The sequence below is a fragment of the Microchirus variegatus genome (genome assembly GCF_963457635.1).
Source record: "Microchirus variegatus genome assembly, chromosome: 19".
NCBI classification, from domain to species: Eukaryota; Metazoa; Chordata; class Actinopteri; order Pleuronectiformes; family Soleidae; genus Microchirus; species Microchirus variegatus.
This window is the reverse complement of record NC_139820.1, coordinates 952,690-973,042: the sequence shown is the minus strand read 5'-3', so window position 1 is coordinate 973,042 and position 20,353 is coordinate 952,690. Positions and strand designations below refer to the sequence as shown.

The 20,353-nt window shown below is 46.1% G+C and overlaps 1 protein-coding gene across 1 annotated transcript; it reads right to left on the bottom strand.

Moving 5' to 3' along the window:
* Positions 1 to 385: 385 nt before the first annotated feature.
* Positions 386 to 13,517, bottom strand: LOC310941305 (uncharacterized protein). Its single transcript, XM_083906457.1, has 8 exons — positions 13,081 to 13,517; positions 11,726 to 11,829; positions 11,409 to 11,523; positions 10,212 to 10,333; positions 7,040 to 7,136; positions 5,688 to 5,803; positions 2,339 to 2,705; positions 386 to 1,608 (listed from the first exon to the last, which is right to left on the bottom strand). The coding sequence occupies exons 1-8, from the start codon at positions 13,361 to 13,363 to the stop codon at positions 1,052 to 1,054; spliced, it is 1,761 nt and encodes a 586-aa protein (XP_083762583.1). The 5' UTR covers positions 13,364 to 13,517; the 3' UTR covers positions 386 to 1,051.
* Positions 13,518 to 20,353: the final 6,836 nt, after the last annotated feature.

Sequence of the window (20,353 nt, the reverse complement as noted above, 5' to 3'; positions counted from 1 at the left end):
TTTTTTTTGCTTTCACCTGTCGTTTTTCGTTTTACTCGTTATTTTCAGAGGTTTTTGTGTTTGTGTTTCGCCGTTTTGTTGTGTCACGTTTATGTGGATTCTAACATCCGCACGATGAATATAAAGATATTTTCAAGTCGATTGTGTGTTTGTGATGTTGTCGTGTCGTCACGGTGATTTGATGAGCCGCGGCGTCATGTTACGCATCAGGCGTGTTGTGGTTTGTAAACAGACACACGAGGACAGGACCAACCGCCATGTTTTAACTGTCGTGTTTTAATTCATACGATTCAGTAACTACTCCGTTCCGCCGGGAGCTGGAGGCCCCGGCACTTTACAACAACCCTGAGATAAGCCACGCCCCCCATGGTCCGTTTACATCGGAACTCCGAGGTCGGATCTGGGACCTGGAGTTTGCCGCGTTCCAGTTGAGAAGTCGGAAACTCCAACGTGCTGTGCTGTACCTCAGGCCTCGCGATGAGATTCGCAATAACAGTCGATAGCGATAACGCGGTTATTTGCGAATTCCATCTTGGAATTCGGAAAAGGGGGGAGGGAGGGGGGGGGGGCGTACGTGAAAGGTTGCTCGGAGAACGCCCCTCCATGGGTTCCACGACAAATGGAACGCAAATGCCGAGTTATGCTAACTCGTCGAGCGCTAATACGAGTAGCACTGACAGTTGGGCGCGATCGCGGAAAAAGTCCCCGAAGTTGGAGTTGGTTTGCGGGGTCACGGGTGACCGTCGATCCCCGACCACTTTGACAGAATTCCCAGATCGTCTCGTCGAGATCCGGATCGGTACGTCCAAAACACACAGTTTTCGCTACATTTCAAGGCGAGGCCTCGTGCTCTCGGAAGTGCCGTCGCGAGAAAATGCCGAGACATCCGTCCTCCACGTCTGGGAATACCGCTGGACCAGTTGGCACCCGACCAGTGGCGCTAACATTAGTTCTCCTTTGGGGCCGCTTAACGTGGGGAAAGCCGCGAAACGGTCGCACAGCTTTTACACCAAAGACGCAAAACATCAGGGAAACGGTGCGGTGAGCGCGATCAGCTCAGTCCTAAGCCTCCCCCGGTCTGCGGACCGCAGCCGGCGACGGACTGCTGGTGCGTCCGCAGGTTGCAGATCCAGGCGAACCTCTTCCCGCACTGGCTGCAGCAGAAGGGTTTCTCCCCGGTGTGAACCCTCTGGTGCTTCTTCAGGTTGCCGGCCTCGGAGAAGTGTTTGCCGCAGGTGCCGCAGCGGAACGGCTTCTCCCCCGTGTGGACCCTCTCGTGAGCCTCCAGGTTAGAGAGGCCCGTGAACGCTTTGCCGCAGGCCCGGCAGACGTAGTTCTTCCTGCGGTGCTCGTTGAACGCGGCGCCGGCCGCCTGGCTTTCGCCGCCGTGGTGCGCCAGGAAGGCGGCGTGATGCTGCGCGGCGAGGCCGGCCGTCGCCGCGGGGGATCCCCGAGCCGGCAAAGACGCGTTAGGCTTAGCGGCGTCGTTGTTAGCGCTGGCGGACGGCGGCGGCGGCTGCTGCCTCCTCATCCCGGCTGTTGTTCTGCTCCATGGACACTGGGAAGACGGCGCCTGCATCCTCAGAGGTACGGACGCCGCAGACGCACCTGCTGACAGCGAGGGGGAAACACACTTTTATTACACGCTCAACAACCATGGACTTAAAAGACTTAAAAGACTACGTAAAGTTCCAAAATCTACTTAAGTTCCAAAATCTACTCAAATCTACTTAAAGTTCCAAAATCGACGTAAAGTTCCAAAATCTACGTAAAGTTCCAAAATATACTTAAAGTTCCAAAATCTACTCAAATCTACTTAAAGCTCCAAAATCAACTTAAAGTTCCAAAATCTACTCAAATCTACTTAAAGTTCCAAAATCAACTTAAAGTTCCAAAATCAACTTAAAGTTTCAAAATCTACTTAGTTTCAAAATCTACTTAAAAGTTCCAAAATCTACTCAAATCTACTTAAAGTTCCAAAATCAACTTAAAGTTCCAAAATCTACTCAAATCTACTTAAAGTTCCAAAATCAACTTAAAGTTCCAAAATCAACTTAAAGTTCCAAAATCAACTTAAAGTTTCAAAATCTACTTAGTTTCAAAATCTACTTAAAAGTTCCAAAATCTACTAAAATCTACGTAAAGTTCCAAAATCTACTAAAATCTACTTAAAGTTCCAAAATCTACGACCGTAAAGTTCCACCACTTCACAATCCCTCTAATGAACATTAAACAGCACTATGTGTACGACTAATCCTCATTCGGGCTTCGTGAAGTTAGAAATCTGAGTTCCGACTACAACCGGGACGCACCGCTAACACGCTAAAACTCTGGTCACCTTGTGGTTCGGTCGGCTGGACGTCAGCCGCGGCAGCAGAGGACACACCCGGCGGCTCGGCTTCCACGATGATGACGTCTTCGTCCGGGTCGCAATCCGGCGAGTCGTCGGTGCTGAAGGAGCCGGACGGGCCGGTGGACGCCGACGCCGAGTCGCCGTCAGGAGCCCAGCGCGTGAAGAACGTCTCCAACTCAAACAGGGAGTACTCGGATCTCTGCGCCGCTGGTCGTTGTTGTTGTTGTTGTTGTTGTTGTTGTTGTTGTTGTTGTTGTTGTTGTGCGCTGGGGTCGGCCGGTGTGTTGGTGTCGGGGAGGTGCAGCTGGACCGCCACCATGCTGCTGGAACCTTCAGATATCACAAGGGCCGACTGGGGACAGAGAGAGAGAGGTTTACAGGAAGTGGTCAAAACAGGAAACCCGGGCCGGCCGACAAGGTTTTATTTTCTTTGCAAAGAAAAGGTCAATCGACACACGAGTGGTCCAAGATGAAGAAAGACCCAGTTCATGGCGAGAGCTAAACTTTTATACCTCAGGAACAGCCCTGTCACGTCCCTTTGTCTGTTTCAGGGGTCTGCCTCTCCAGGCCGTGCTTTCACACCCCTTTGTCTAAAAGTCTTCTTATTCTGTAAGAAGAATTTGGAATTATAAGTAGATTTTGGAAATTAAGGTACATTTTGGAACTATAAGTAGAATTTGGAACTATAAGTAGATTTTGGAAATTTAAGTACATTTTGGAACTATAAGTAGAATTTGGAATTATAAGAAGAATTTGGAACTTTAAGTAGAATTTGGAACTATAAGTATTTAGAATTATAATAATTTGGAACTATAAGTACAATTTGGAATTACAAGTAGATTTTGGAACTATAAGTAAATTTGGAATTATAATAATTTGGAACTATAAGTAGAATTTGGAATTACAAGTAGATTTTGGAAGTATAAGTAGAATTTGGAATTATAATAATTTGGAACTATAAGTAGAATTTGGAATTATAAGTAGATTTTGGAATTATTAATAGATGTTAGAATTATAAGTAGACTTTTGTGAGATATTTCCCCCCCTGGTGGCCAAACGCTACACAAATGTGTTGTGATCTGATTTTGCAGACACAGCCTGAATTAGCGCTGGGGTTTTAATACTCGTTGCTAATATTTGTGTCACAATTTTGAAATTAATGTATGATTTATTTATTTATTTGTACAATGAAAACACAAATTCAGCTTTCACGTGTCGATATAGCTTTAATCACTGACATTACAAAATGACGCACACTGATTACAAAATTGTGACACAATCATAAAAAAAATGATGAAAAAAACATTTACAGGACACGGCGTTTTTCACACAACATTCACAGATTGACGTTAACACATTGATCGTGTAGCTAAAATAAACAGATATAAAAAGTGGTCCTGTGTTGTTATTATTATTACTTTTTAAATCAATCTGGATAAATTCCCACTGGAAGACCATGATTAAAACACTGTGACGTTAAAACGCACACAAAATGGTCTCTAACTGTAATTTTATTCCTCACTATTTTAGAGCTTTTTACGTGCAGATATTGGATAAACTAGCCATACGCGTGTTTGTACAAGTGTCTGATCTCGCTTGAAAATCTAAAAAAAAAGGAAAATTTTGTATTAGAAAAAATTTGTATAATTCAAGTTTTTGTAGCTATCTTGTGCACAAGATGGCCGCCTGTTAGGTTTGCCGTCGCAGCAGGAGCACAAGATGGCCGCCTGTTCGGTTTGCTGTAGCAGCAGGAGCACAAGATGGCCGCCTGTTCGGTTTGCCGTAGCAGCAGGAGCACAAGATGGCCGCCCGTTCAGTTTGCAGTAGCAACAGCAGGAGCACAAGATGGCCGCCTTTTCAGTTTGCCATAGCAACAGCAGCAGCACAAGATGGCCGCCTGTTCTAGGGCTACAAAAAAACGGTCGTTTTGTGCTACTGTTGCTACAGCAAACCGAACAGGCGGCCATCTTGTGCTGCATTTGCTATGGCAGACCAAACAGGCGGCCATTTTGTGCTGCTGTCGCTACGGCAGACCAAACAGGCGGGCATTTTGTGCTGCTGTTGCTTTGGAAAACCAAACGGGCGGCCATCTTGTGCTGTAGTTGCTACAGCAGAACAATCAGGCGGCCATCTTGTGCTGCTGTTGCTACGGCAAACCGAACAGGCGGCCACCTTGTACTGATGTTGCTATGGCAAACCAAACAGCCGGCCATTTTGTGCTGCTGTTGCTACGGCAAACCAAACAGGCGGCCATTTTGTGCTGCTGTTGCTACGGCAGACCAAACAGGCGCGCGTTTTTTTTAAATTTCCACGCAAAAAAACTATCCGTCAACCTAAATCAGAGTGGACCGTGACGAAAAAGGTGTTTCTTTCTGGTATGCGAGGGCCACCGTAGTTTCATAAATCGCTTGGGGGGTGTGGGGGGAGTGAGTTTGTTGCACTCTTCAATCTGACCACTAGATGTCACTAACTCTTACACACTGGATACGTGAATCTTACGCACAGATACATGAAGGAATACCGGAGGTCCCACACAGGATACCGTTTTCTCAAAGTTACAAATATTCCAGAGGTACGCGAGATAGCATCTCTTAAAAATGTGCCAAAAACCGTTCGCCTGCTGGAGGTTCAGAGCGAACACACTGCGATAAACGTGGATCAATGCAAGCGAGTCGGCGTGGTTGGATCTCGAGCGCGGCTAGCTCTGAGGGTGGAGCCTCTTCTGGTGCTTTTTCAGGTTGCTGGGGTCGGAGAACCTCTCGGGGCAGAGCGTGCACGGGTACGGCCGCTGCCCGGTGTGGATGTTGGTGTGGATCTTCAGGTTCCACGCCTGGGAGAACTTTTTCCCGCAGACGATGCAGACGTACGGCCGCTCTCCGGTATGAGTCCTCGTGTGGGAATCTAGACCGGCCGGTGACATGAAGCCCTTCCCACAGTACCTACATATCCAAACCCTCTTCCGACTGCCGTGCGGCAGCTGCTGCTGCTGCTGCTGCCGCCTATCAACACTGCTACAACCGCCCTGACTCTGACTCGGCCCCGGGTCCAGGTACAGACCCTGAACGGACCCCTGTCCTCCCCGACTGTGACCCGAAGCCTGGGCGGGGAGGTTGGACTCCTCGGACAGATCGATAACGGGATGCTGCGGCTCAAAGGAAGCCCGGAAGCTTCCGGAGCTTTCACCAGCAGATCTTCGGCGTGAGGTGGCAGACTCCGCTGCAGAGAGTGCGCCAGGCATGAACGATAGGGGCGCGCAGTGCGAGGACGGCAGGCTGTTGTCGTGACAATAACTACTCCCACCATTAGTCCACAGTGAAGAACAGCCATAGCTGACCTCTGAGAAGCCGCCATCAGACTCCCGCTGCTCAGGCAGACGATTAATGGGGGCTGGCGTGGCTTCATCCACCGCTAGCGCTCCTCTGTAGTCGTCCGTACTCGACTCCACCAAACCTGGACCCAAAGAGAAAGGACACTGAGTGAGAACCTGTGGGGGAAGGCGGACTAGTTAGGAAACAGAAGTGTGCGGGGAATATCTCGGTTAGCGTAAACCCTGGGTGTCGCGATCGTAATTTGAGGGTGTAGTCCTTGGCCAATTGGAAAGGGAACTTGGCTTGTAACCGGAAGGTTGCCAGTCCGAGTCCCCACCAGTTGAAAGGTACCCAACCCCCATTGGCGCTCCCCCCAGTGCCTTTACGACTTTGTTTCGCAAACTTTGGGACAGTTTACGCACCGCCATTTTTCTTGTTGTTGACAAAAATCACGGGGCACGGAAGATAGTCCTTCTTGACATTTGACCCGTCATCTATTACGGGTCTTGGGTTACCAAGGAGTGGCTGGGGGGAGCACCAATGGGGTTTGGGTACCTTGCTCAGGGGGTACTGCAGCCCTTTCAACTGGCTTTAACAAGCTTACAAGCCAAGTTCTCTTTCCACTTGCTGATTGAGATCGTGACACCCAGGGTCTACGCTAACGCTTACGCTATATTTTATATTGTCACCATGCCGTCATGTGACCGATGGATTTGTAGCTCGGACACGCTGCCGACTGAAGTGTCTGATCAAAAATTCAAAAAAAAAAAAAAAATCAAAAAAAGGAAATTTTGTTTTTGTAAAATTTGTAAAAATTGAAAAAACATCTTGTGCACAAGATGGCCGCCTGTTCGGTCTGCCGTAGCAACAGGAGCACAAGATGGCCGCCTGTTCAGTTTTGCCGTAGAAACAGGAACACAAGATGGCCGCCTGTTATAGGGCCACAAAAACGGCCATCTTGTGCCGCTGTTGCTACGGCAGAACGAACAGGCGGCCATCTTGTGCTGCTAATGCTATGGCAGACTGAACCAGCGGCCATCTTGTGCTGCTGTTGCTACGGCAGAACGAACAGGCGGCCATCTTGTGCTGCTGTTGCTACGGCAGACCCAACAGGCGGCTATCTTGTGCTGCTGTTGCTACGGCAGACCGAACAGGCGGCCATCTTGTGCTGCTGCTGCTACGGCAGACCGAACAGGCGGCCATCTTGTGCTCCTGTTGCTACGGCAGAACGAACAGGCGCGCGTTTTTAAAAAAAGACTTGAGACAATTTTGATTTCACAAAAGCCAAACACTTCTTCACGTCCATGAAACGCAAACGCACAAGCGGAGAATGCACAAAAGTATTACGAGTCCCTCGAGGCCGGTCGTGAACCCTCACCCTCCTGAATGCTGAGGCCCATCAGGTCGTCGGCAGCCACCGCCGGTGGCTCCGCCTCCTCCACCTTGACCAGCACCACATCTGGCTCCTCCTCCTTCTGCACACACAACAATGAAAGAGGGAGAGAGAGAGAGAGAGAGGAAAAGTGGGCGGAGTCTTCTAGACACAACGAACAAGACAGACACGACGACGGCGGCGACATTGCTACGAGAGGATTTAACGACTTTGGTGTGGGAGAGTGAGTGCGACGCCACAACCCTTGTTTTGTTAAATGTGAATATAATCTGGTTTCTTTTCTCCACGTAACAGAAGAAATCGTTAAAAATGACGGTTACTCGACGGATCGAACAGACTCGCGTGACGATCGGTCGACCGGTACGAGCATTTTCTTCCAATCTAATTCAGAAATGAATCTCATCAGTGGTTTAAAATGCATATTTTATTTCAAATCAATGAAACAATGAACACTAAGCGAAATATTTCATTTTAAACATACGGTACATTTAACACGCGTGGAATCGACGTCCACGATCTTAACATTTCCATGGATGCCATGTTTGTTTCAACCAAACCAATCACACACAACCAACGCCGTTTTTTCTTGCGGCAAAACATGCCGTTCTGTTCGTCTCGGCCGATAACCTCTTGGCACCAAGTTTGGTCAAAATCGGTGGAACTCGACGTACGCCGAAGTCACAGGGCACTTCCTGTTTTGTGGCGATTGGGTCGAATTTTGAAAAAAAAACAAAAAAAAAACGCAGAGGGTTGTCGTGGCCACAACGTTTTTAATCTGCAAAACCTTTCGACAACATTTCGTCTTTGATGCGTCCAGTACAAATTTTTTATGTCGGTACGACAAACGCGCTCGGACGCAGGGTGCGAATCGCCAAATCGGACTCCAAAATGGCCGACTTCCTGTTGCGTTAAAGCCACAGTTACGGTCGACTTTTTTGTTCGCCTTGGCCGACGACGTCTTCCCACCAAGTTTGGGAAAATTCGGCGGGACTCAATTTAGCCTCTATTTTGACCTGGGGAGGGGGCGCTATAGAGCCATTTGAGCGAAAGCCAATATGGCATTTTAAAAACTGTCTATCATCATTATTATTATTGCGATGGAGTCGTGAAGTTTGAGAGCGACAAAACAATGTAAATGAAAAATGTCATGTATTGTTGAATCAATACATATATATTTTTGTATATATAATGTAGATATACATATATACATAGACATATATACACACATATATATATGTGCGTGTATGTACGTATATATACACATACGTACATACATATACGTGTGTATATATATATATTTTTGAATATATACAGTATGTATACATATATACAGATACATATATATACACATACATATACGTATACATACATACATACATACATGTACACATACGTATACATACATACATGTACACATACGTATATATATACACACGTATAATACACATGCGAATATATATACACATACGTATACACATGCGAATATATATACACATACGTGTACACATGCATATATATACACATACATATGTATACACGCGTATATATATATAAACACATGCATATGTATACACGCGTACATATACACATACATATGTATACACACGTATATATACACATACATATGTATACACGCGTATATATACACATACGTATATATACACATACATATGTAACAATGCTATATATACACACATACATATGTATACACGCGTATATACATACATATGTATACACGCGTATATATACACACATATGTATACACGCGTATATATACACACATACATATGTATACACGCGTATATATGTATACACACGTATATATACACATACATATGTATACACGCGTATATATATATATACACACGCGTATATATTCACACATACATATGTATACATGCGTATATATACACACATACATATATATATATACGTATATATTCATATACATATACACACATATATATGTAATATTTAGTGTATTTCAGAAATGTATTTAATATAATAAATATTTTAAAGGTCATGATACAGATCAAATATGGCTACGTTGCCCAGCCCCTCTTTAAATACTTTCACGTCATTTCAGAAATTGACCACAAGCAGAAGAAAAAGGCCGGACGGCGGTCGAGGTCGGCGCTATTTTTAAAGCCGTTTTCCTGGAAAAACAACACAGGTGACCGTCTCTCAGCAGCGCCCCCTCTCTAAATCCACCAGACTCCTCCGTTCAATATGGTCAGTTGAGACGTTTGCTTTGCTAAATGTTGGAGATTTCCACGTCTTATTGCCGCACGGGTGAATAACTGCCCGATATTGAAAAAGTCAAAGTTTGTATCATAACGGTTTATATAAGCGGGTTAACTTTACTCTACAGTACAACTCTGCAGCCCCACAGGTTTCTTGGTAACCACCACGACACCAAACACTGACAAATCCTTTTTAAAAACAACAACAACAACAACAACAACAACCAGCACAAAGTGAAAACGTGAGTTCATGTCATGTCCGTCGTCGGCGCCTCCTCGGTGTGGAACCCCGGGTGGCTCCGTTGCTGGTGGGCTTTCAGGTTCCTTATCCAGGCGAACCCTTTGCCGCACAGGCCGCAGCAGTACGATTTCTCGCCGGTGTGGATGCGCTGGTGCTTCCTCAGGTTCCCGGCCTCGGAGAACTTCTTCCCGCACGTGGAGCAGCTGAACGGCCGCTCCCCCGTGTGGATGCGCTGGTGGATCTCCACCTTCTTCGGCCGGTTGAAGGCTTTGCCGCAGTAGCTGCAGGCGAACAGTTTCTCCTTGGCGCTGGTGCGGTGGAGTGGCGCGGCGGCGGCGGCGGCGGCTGCGGCGTCGCCTCCGAGGGTCGCGGGCGGCGGGAACGCGGCGCCGTAGTGGGCCCAGCCGTTAACGCCGGAGGAGGTGGACGGGAAATCGGCGGCCGCCAACGTGTACGACCACGACGGCGGCGGCTTGTGTCCTTCCCCCTCGGCCCCCGCGGACTCGTCGAAAAAGTCCTCGACCAACGAGTTCGCACTTTTATCGTCGTCGCACAGGACGTCGAACCGAGAGTCATCGATTAACTGCGGCGGGGTTATGGTTTCTTCCAGCGAGTCTCTGGCTTCGTTAGAGGAAGTGGGCGGACAGTTAAGGAGAGGGGAGGAGTCACTGACCTCCACTCCTCTGCTGCTGCGGGCGGGAGGCCTGGTCCTGCTGGTCTGGGTCTGGGAATGAGCGTCCTGCTCCAGGCCGGTTCTCTGTCCAGAGGCTCCGCGATGGACTCGCTCCAGCACTCCTTCAATATGAAGAGGAAACACAAAAACGTCTTTAATACGCTCTATATATATATATATATCCCATAATGCCCTTTAAAGACAGTATTGTGACATAGCGATACTGTGTCGATAACATCGCGCGTCCATAACCCTCGATATCAAATTTTTTGTGTACGATACCGATATCGCACCCTCGAATATCTACAGATGAACCTATTAACGAGGAAAAACATGGCCAAATAATGAGCTATTCCATACCAACACCAAGATACCGACTGCCAAATAATGAGCTATTCCATCCATCAAGACACTGACTGCCAAATAATGACCTATTCCATCCATCAAGACACTGACCGACAAATAATGAGCTATTCCTTACATCCACCAAGACACTGACCGCCAAATAATGAGCTATTCCATCCACCAAGTCACTGACTGCCAAATAATGAGCTATTCCATACATCTACCAAGATACTGACCGCCAAATAATGAGCTATTCCATACACCCATCAAGACACTGACTGCCAAATGATGAGCTATTCCATACATCTACCAAGATACTGACCGCCAAATAATGAGCTATTCCATCCATCCGTCAAGACACTGACTGCCAAATAATGAGCTACTATATACATTCACCAAGACACTGACTGCCAAATAATGAGCTATTCCGTACATCCACCAAGACACTGACTGACAAATAATGAACTATTCTATACATTTACCAAGACACTGACCGCCAAATAATGAGCTATTCCATCCATTCATCCATCAAGACACTGACTGCCAAATAATGAGCTATTCTATACCACCACCAAATAATGAGCTATTCTATACATTCACCAAGACACCGACTGACAAATAATGCGCTATTCCATACATCCATCAAAACACTGATTGCCAAATAATGAGCTATTACATGCTTCCACCGAGACACTGACTGCCAAATAGTGAACTATTCTACATATTCGCATTTTAATACTTTTACGACTACAAAATAAATAAATTTCTATCCGAAAATTACTTTTTATACTTATATTTTCTAGTAACATACTTGAAAACATACAGGATATTTTCAGTTCAGTCTTCACTCACCGTCGTGTCCGATAAGCGACACCTCCTCCTCCATCTCCTCCACCTTGTTAGCTTCCACGCTCTCCTCCTTCACCAGCAGCTGCTGCTCTGGCTCCACCAGCTGGACGTCTGGAGACTGCACCACAACAACAACAACAAAAACAACAGGTCAGTGCCACACACTCACAACAAAAATGATGTACACACGCATACACAGATCTGGTGTTAGCTAGCTAACCAACGGTGCCACCTTACATTTCAATTTGACCCAGTTTCTATGGTTTTGTCGTTGTTTTGCCTTTACCTTTGAAACGCTCTCTGTGTCATTGCGTCATTACCTTGCACTGCATGTCGTCAGCGTGAACGGGCTGGACGGCGGCGGCGACGGCGGCTCCACATGACGACCACAGCGACACGTCCATGTGTCGCTCAAACGCGCCACCTGCACACAACAGCCACACGAGTGCGGGTTTAGAAGAAGCCTCGGGGCGGAGGAGGACATGTTTGTGAGCACACACGACGGACAACGGACACACAACGGACACACAACCCCACAATACACACAGCAGATTCTGTCGCCGCTGTACACGTTTGATTATTTGAGGGAAACGCACTTTTTCAAAAATGCTACCGCTATTCTAGTAACGCAAAGCTAACTGCAAATAAGTGACGTATTCCTTAAAGCCACAAAACATATTATCACGAAATTTAAGCCAACGATATCACAACATTTAGGTCAGGGTACGATATTTGCATGATATTCACCGTACAATATTATCGCAAACTTTTTTTCAAAGAGCACAGCGTCAGGTGGCGTTACCGTCTACAAAACAACGTCAGGTGATGTTACAAATGTCACAAAACCATATTATCACGACATTTAAGTCAACGATACCATAATATGTAGGTCACGGTACGATATTAGCACGACAATATTATCATGATATTTAAGTCACAAAACAATATTATCTTGATAGTTAAGTCAATATTATCAGGATATCACAATATTTAAATCACAGTACACTATTTAAGACAATATCACAATATTTAAGTCACAAACACATATTATCTCGACATTTAAGTCCCAGTAAGGGACACAGTAGGATATCACAACATTTAACCCACGGTACGATATTGTCACGACATTTAAGACACATTATCATGATATTTAAGTCACAAAACAATATTATCTTGTTATTAAAGTCAATTATCAGGATATCACAATATTTAAATCACGGTACACTATTTAGGACGATATTATCACGGTATTTAAGTCACGGTACAATAATATCACGATATTTAAGACAATATCACAATATTTAAGTCAATATTATCACTGTACAATATTATGTTGATATTTAAGTCACAAAACAATATTATCACAATATTTAAATCACGGTTCACTAATTAAGTCCATATATGACAGTGTATGTCATATTCTTTAAGACTTTTACTTTAGTAATATTATAAAAGTGACTTAAACTTCTATTAAAGTCATGTTTTACTTTTGTAAACACGGAGTCTACGGCTGCACTTCACCGCCTCACCATTAGATGTCGCCCATTTTCAAACACTGGAACCTTTAATCGCGATCGATCACTTTAAATAACAATCTACACATCATAGCTAGCATAACTAGCATAACTAGCATAGCATAACTCGTTGCTGTCGGTTATGGTGGGTCAACGCTCACCGGTGGAAGACGACGACGACTCCCCCCGGATCTGTACCCTCGGTCGGCTGCTGTTGGCGGCGCTGTCACGGAGCCTCCTCTCGGCGGCTCCCCTCGCCATCTTCAGCTCCAGCAGGTGAAGCTTCCGCTTCAGGGCCTTGTTCTCCCGCTGACACTGGGACATCTGCAAACTCACCACGGCGTAGTCGTCGTCCACCAGCTTACAGATCTCCGCCACGGCGGCGTTAGCGAGCACCTCCATGATGGAGGCCAGCTGGGTCTGGAAGGCCAGGCGGCTGGACATGGCGGCGGCGGCGGCGGCAGGGGTGCGGAGCCTTCGCGGGCGTTTCCCTCGCTGAAATCGCCGACGTTCGTCCCGGGGAGACGCCGCAAAAGCCGCTGGAGGCTCAGGCGAAAAATATGACAACAACCGCCGCGCGGGGTCGACGTGTTCGGTAGTTCCGTCTCCGCAGAAGCCGTGAGACCTTCTCGGTTCACTACAAGCCCCGCTCACAAACGGCTTCTTCTATTTTGTTGTTCATTGGCGGAAGGCGAACACCGCACTACCGCCACCTGGTGGCCAGGAGTGTGGAGGTTGTTTTTATTATAGTAATATAATAATGATAATAATAATTTAAAAAAAAATAATCACACATGGTAAAAATAATACAGTAATTGTATTTTTTAACAATAATACAAATAATAATTACTTTTAATAATTATAATTTTAATTTAATAAAAAAATATTTTTTAATTAAATACTTTTAATATAATAATACTTTTAATGTAACAAATAAAAATATTTAAAACATTAAATTAAACTAAAATAATACCAAATACACAACTAATAAATGTCTCAAAAATTATATATACACAGACACATACAAACACACACACACATATATATATATATATATATACACATTTCCTTTTTTTGGTTCTTCTAATTTTATTTCAACTTTTAATGCCGACTCCCCAATATAATAATAATCATCATAATAATCATTATCATTATGAATGAATAAATAAATAAATAAATAAATAAATACTGATGATTTAATAGGGTTGCAAAGTTCCCCGGTTATTAATTTTTTTTTTTTTTTAATTTAAATCTAAATTTCGCAACCCTAATTCATAGAAAAAAAAAGAAAAACAGGAAGCACGGCCACACCAGGTTCTTTGCAAACGTCGTACACGTTTAATGATGCGCATACATTTTCAAACATGGGAACAGGTCATGAAAGAATAGTAAAAGACAAAATATTTGTCATTGTGTCCTTGACAACCAAAACACCGACACACACACACACACACACACAACTCCGATATATATATATTTTTTTTTTTCTTTCACTATTTTTTTTTGCAGTCCTTTTGCTCTTTATATTATTTATTTTATCGGGACAAAACAAAGACAGATAACGAATCATCACCAGGAACAAAAACCACGACTCACCCGTGTTTGGTCGCAGCTTTCAGGACATCAGGGGGACGTTTAAAGTGCTTCTAAATAAAGGACATTTCGGCACATTTCGCACACACTTTGTTGCCTTTCCTTTGTGCTAGCTCGTTTTTCCGTGACATCATATTTCCCCCTAAACGTGGGCGGGGTCGTGGATTTTATACTCGACACTAGAATCTCCGGGGAATCTCAACGCCGATTCGCCGCTGCGTCAAATTTTCAACTTTGGCGACGTCCGCCGACTTGCCGACAAATTTGTGCGGCGTCCGGTGCGAACCTAGCATAGCGCATGTTTTTCGGGAATTTTAAGGCGGGCCGCACGCGACCCTCTCCGTGCTTCCCAGTGTAGCTGCGTTTTTGATTTGTGTCTGTGGAGACACAGAGTGACGCGTTTATTTTTTCTACACCGCAACCGATGGAGGGAAGACATTAGCGTAACAGCTATGCTAGTGAAATTTGACGAACTCCTGGTTCTCTGAAACACGAGTGACGTAGTGAGATACATAAAACAATGCTTCTGCAGCCAACTTCCACCTTCTTCCTATTTTTCTGTTCTGACGGAGACTTTGGCGCCACCTACTGCTGATCTAGGTGAACTACCTCCCAGTGGATGGAAACGTTTACTTTGACCAAATCTTTGAAAATTCCGTTAAAATTTGCAACACATTTTTATCTAAACCTAGCTTATGTTGAAAAATGATGGGGTGACAGGGATTTTTGGCGCCACCTACTGCTGATCTTGGTGAACTAGCTCTCAGTGTACGGAAACATTTACTTTGACCGAATCTTTGAAAATTCTGTTAAAATTTGCTATGTTGAAAAATGATGGGGTGACAGGGATTTTTGGCGCCACCTACTGCTGATCTTGGTGAACTAGCTCTCAGTGTACGGAAACGTTTACTTTGACCGAATCTTTGAAAATTCTGTTAAAATTTGCTATGTTGAAAAATTATGGGGTGACAGGGATTTTTGGCGCCACCTACTGCTGATCTGGGAAAACTACCTCCCAGTGGACGGAAACGTTTACTTTGACCGAATCTTTGAAAATGCCGTTAAAATTTGCGACACATTTCTATCTAAACATAGCTTATTTTGAAAAACGATGGGGTGACAGGGATTTTTGGCGCCACCTACTGCTGATCTTGGTGAACTAACTAATTTTCGATTGACAGCAGTGGACCGAAGCATTTTGGTTTCGAGAATCTTTGAAAGTTCCGTAAGAAATTTGCGATACCAAGCTTGCATTGAAATATAACGCGAGAACAATCGTTCCACAGTGATTGAGGCCGAGAACTTTTTTAAAGAACACTCGTATGCAAACGCAAAGGATGGGCGAAGTGTCATTGGTTTATGGTTGCCGTAGTGTGCCGGACGCGCAACAAGAAATGACGTCACATCCTGTATCGGACCGGGCTTGTAGGTTCGCAAGAGCAAGAGTCGTCGCAAGAGGACCGCACAAGCATAAACAAGGCTAAATGGATGGGGGGTAGGGAACACCCCTGGACAGTTGGCCAGTCCTTCGCAGGGCCAGCTGAGATAGGCACAGCACCCCATCCCGCGACCCTTCAGTGGACGATAAAGCTCGGTTTATGGTCGGCTTAGTGTGCCGACATCCTGTGTCGGACCGGGCTTGTAGGTTCGCAAGAGCATGAGTCGTTGCAAGAGCACCGCGCGAGCATAAACAAGGCTTAAAGCGGTAGATGATGGATGGACGAACTGACGGTCGACCTCTACTTGTCGATTGGATCTCTGAGAATGGAAGTCAATACCAGATCTGAACGTGGTCACAGAGGAAGGGAAGGCTGAGACTAGCTAACCGCTACGACTGAGGACAAACATCGACTCTACATAAGTGGTACTAATCACAGGATTCCTAGTCTATAGGCCACACTGCGACTGCTGCCGGTGTCTGCGAACGCTACACATCTGGCTGAAGGACTGTCCGCAGCGAGCGCAGCTGTACGGCTTCTCCTGCGTGTGGACCGTGCGGTGGCGCTTCAGGTGGCTGGACGAGATGAAGCTCTTGCCGCACAGCGTGCACCGATATCGCCTCTCTCCAGTGTGGATGAGGAGGTGGACTCGCAGGTTGTTGGGTTGGGCGAAGCCCTTCCCGCAGTGGGGGCAAGTAAAGGGTCTCTCCCCCGTGTGCACCCGCTGGTGAAGCTCCAGGGCGGCGGCGCTGGGGTAGAGGCGGCCGCACACCGCGCACGCCGCGGGCTCTTTACCAACAACGGCTGCGGTGGCGCTCCTGTACGGCCGCCTCTGGCTGGTTGTGGTGGCAGAAGGAGCTGTCGGTGGAGGCGGAGGAGGCGGAGGTGGTGCGGCTACAGCAGCGGCGGCGGCGGCCATGTCAAAGGAAGCCGCAAACGCAGCCATTTCGTGAGCGCCGCCCGTGAAGAGCATGGTGGGAGGGCCGTCTAGAGTGTCCCCTCCTCCCCCCTGTGAGGCGAAGGAGGCGGCGGGATGCTCCGCGTTTCCCAAACCCAACTGTGCCACCGCGTACGCGGCGCCAAGATGGCTGACCCTCTCCTGCATCCAGGCCAGGTCCAGGCCCAGGCCGCCGAGTCGATCGGGGCTCGGCTCGTCTGACGCGAGTGTGGTCGACAACTGAGAGGGGCGGAGTTCTTCTTCCGTGACGTCATCAGTCTGGATCTCTGGCTTCAGAGCGCCATCTGTCGGGACAAGTTCCCGGCGTGCGACGTCAGGGACCGGTCCGCCGCCGGCACCGCCCCCGCCCAAAGGCTTGACGGCCTTACGCTTGGCTCGAGGTCGGCAGGCCTGGTCCATCGTGGCGTCAGTAGGGGGGGAGGAGGCGAGGATGGTGGAGGCGGTGATGTCGGTGACACTGGTGTCAGTCACAACAGTGGGAGGAGCCTCTTCACTGGACTCCAGAGCTGAGGAGGGGCCACAGAGGAACAACATGAGGTAGAGCGACATATGGATGGATCCATTCAGGGCTGCAGCTAACAAAAATATTGGATAGCTGCAGCCCTAGTAAGCTACATTAAATCAGCTAACGTCAATGTTTATGTTGCATTGTGCCGGAAGTGTTAGCAACTGGATGCTATCGGCTCCGTCTCTGCTATCGCGCTAGCTGAAATTTTTTTTCCCTCAGAATTCTGACTTTAATCTCAAAATTCTGACTTTGATCTCACAATGCTGAAATCAATCTTACAATTCTGACTTTTTAATCCTCAAAATTCGGATTTCAATCTCAAAATTGTGATTTCAATCTAAAAATTTGGACTTTAATCTCAACATTCTGACTTTAATCTTACAATTCTGACTTTTTTTCTGAAAATTCAGACTTTTTTTCTCAAAATTCGGTTTTAATCTCAAAATTCTGAAATGAATCTCAAAATTCTGAAATGAATCTCAAAATTCTGAAATGAATCTCAAAATTCTGAAATTAATCTCAAAATTCTGAAATTAATCCCAAATTAACTGGGTGACGCTCACCAGCAGAGAGACCACACTCCGCCCTGATGTTCACCTCCACCTTCAGGTCCAGGTTACAGTCGTCTCTCTCCTGCTTCACCGGCGGCAGCGTCTTCGTGGCGTCCTGCTGAACGGGAGAAGACATTCATCATCATCATCATCATCATCATCATCATCATCATCATCATCATCATCATCAGGAGAAGAGTTTACCTTTGAACTGCGGTGGAAGGTCTTGTCTTCAGAGGAGACAGGAAGATGTTCCTCAGGTCCTGGAGAACAACACATGAACATTTAAATGGACCTGGTTTGGCCTGCAGGGGGCGACGCCACCGCTTTAAAAAGACAGTTTTTATATGAGTGTGTGTGTGTGTATGAGGACACGTGTGTGTGTTTGTGTGAGGACACAAGTACACGTGTGTGTGTGTGAGGACAAGTGTGTGAGGATATGTGTGTGTGTGTGTGGACAAGTGTGTGTGTGAGGACAAGTGTGTGTGTGTGTGTGGACAGGTGTGTGTGTGTGAGGACAAGTGTGTGTGTGAGGACAAGTGTGTGCGTGTGTGGACAAGTGTGTGTGTGAGGACAAGTGTGTGCGTGTGTGGACAAGTGTGTGTGTGTGAGGACACGTGTGTGTGTGTGAGGACAATTGTGTGTGTGTGAGGACAAGTGTGTGTGTGGACAAGTGTGTGTGTGTGTGGACAAGTGTGTGTGTGAGGACACGTGTGTGTGTGAGGACAAGTGTGTGTGTGAGGACACGTGTGTGTGTGTGAGGACAAGTGTGTGTGTGAGGACACGTGTGTGTGTGAGGACACGTGTGTGTGTGTGTGTGAGGACAAGTGTGTGTGTGTGAGGACAAGTGTGTGTGTGAGGACAAGTGTGTGTGAGGACAAGTGTGTGTGAGTGTGTGTGTGTGTGTGTGGACAAACGTGTGTGTGGACAAGTGTGCATGAGGACGTGTGTGTGTCCACGAGGACACCTGCGCGTGCCTCCTCCATCAGTCTACCTGCTGCTGCTCCTCCGCTCCTGTCCTCGTGCTCCTCCTCCTCCTCCTCCTCCTCCTGCTCCTCCTGCTCCTCCTGCTCCTGCTCCTCCTCCCGGTGCACGCGCCTCCTCGTCTTCCTCTCGCAGCTCCTCATCCTCGCGTCCATGTGTCTCAGCCTCTGCCGCAGCGCGCTCTTGTCTTTCTCGCTCTTGTCTCGCTCCTGTTCCATCTGAGCGCGCAGAGCCGCGTAACCTTCCTCCACCAGTTTACAGATCTCTGCCACCGCCGAGTTCGCGAGGATCTCCACGATCGACGCGATCTGAGCCTGGAAGCCGACGCAGTCCGCCATCACTGTCCCCCCCTGTGTGTGTGTGTGTCCCCGGGTGTCCACCGTCTGTCCCCCCGTGTGTCCTCGCTGTCTGTCTCCGTCTCTGCTCCTCATCAATGTTGTGTCTCTCAGGTGCCCCAGCGTCGCCCTCTGATGACGTCACTTTGTTGTTCACCTCAGCTGAGTCAGGCAGTGAGACGTTCGAATACAAACGTCAGAAAAGCTTCTGCGTGACGTCACCTTCACCGGAACTACGTCACATATCTGTCACTTTTTTTTTTTTAAATCACGTGTTATAAATAAATAAATAAATAAATAAAGGTGTTTTTTTTATTATAATTTTACAATTATGACTTTTTTCCCTCAAAATTCTGACTTTAATCTCACAATCCTGACTCCCCCCCCCCCCCCCAATCATCAAATTTAAATCAAAAATTCTGACTTTAATTTCACAAGTCTAACTTTTTCCCCCAGAATTCTAATTTAAATCTAAAAATTCAGATTTTAATATAAAAATTCTGACTTAAATCTCACAATTCTCACTTTTTCATCAGGAAGCTTCTGCGTGACGTCACCTTCACCGGAACTACGTCACATATCTGTCACTTTTTTCCTTCTTTTTTTTGTTTTTAAAAAAATCACGTGTTATAAATAAATAAATAAAAGTGTTCAATTTTACAATTATGACTTTTTTTCCCTCTAAATTCTGCCGTAAATCTCACAATTCTGACTTTTTCCCCACAGAATTCGGGTTTAAATCTCAAAATTCAGATTTTAATCTAAAAATTCTGACTTTTTCCCCCTCAAAATTCTCAAAAATAATCTCAAAATCGTGATTTAAATCGAAAAATTCTGACTTTTTTCCCCTAAGGTGCGTGTTCACGTATTATAAATAAATAAAGGTGTTTTTGGAACTGTTATTGAAAGAATGACTGCACAAATGATTGAAACAAGATATTTGGATTTATTTAGAAGATAATGAGAACATGGAAGAGGATTAGTACACACACATACATACATATATATATATGTAACAGCTTGACTTTTGAGATTTAACTATTTTTTCCTTACAATTCTGACTTTA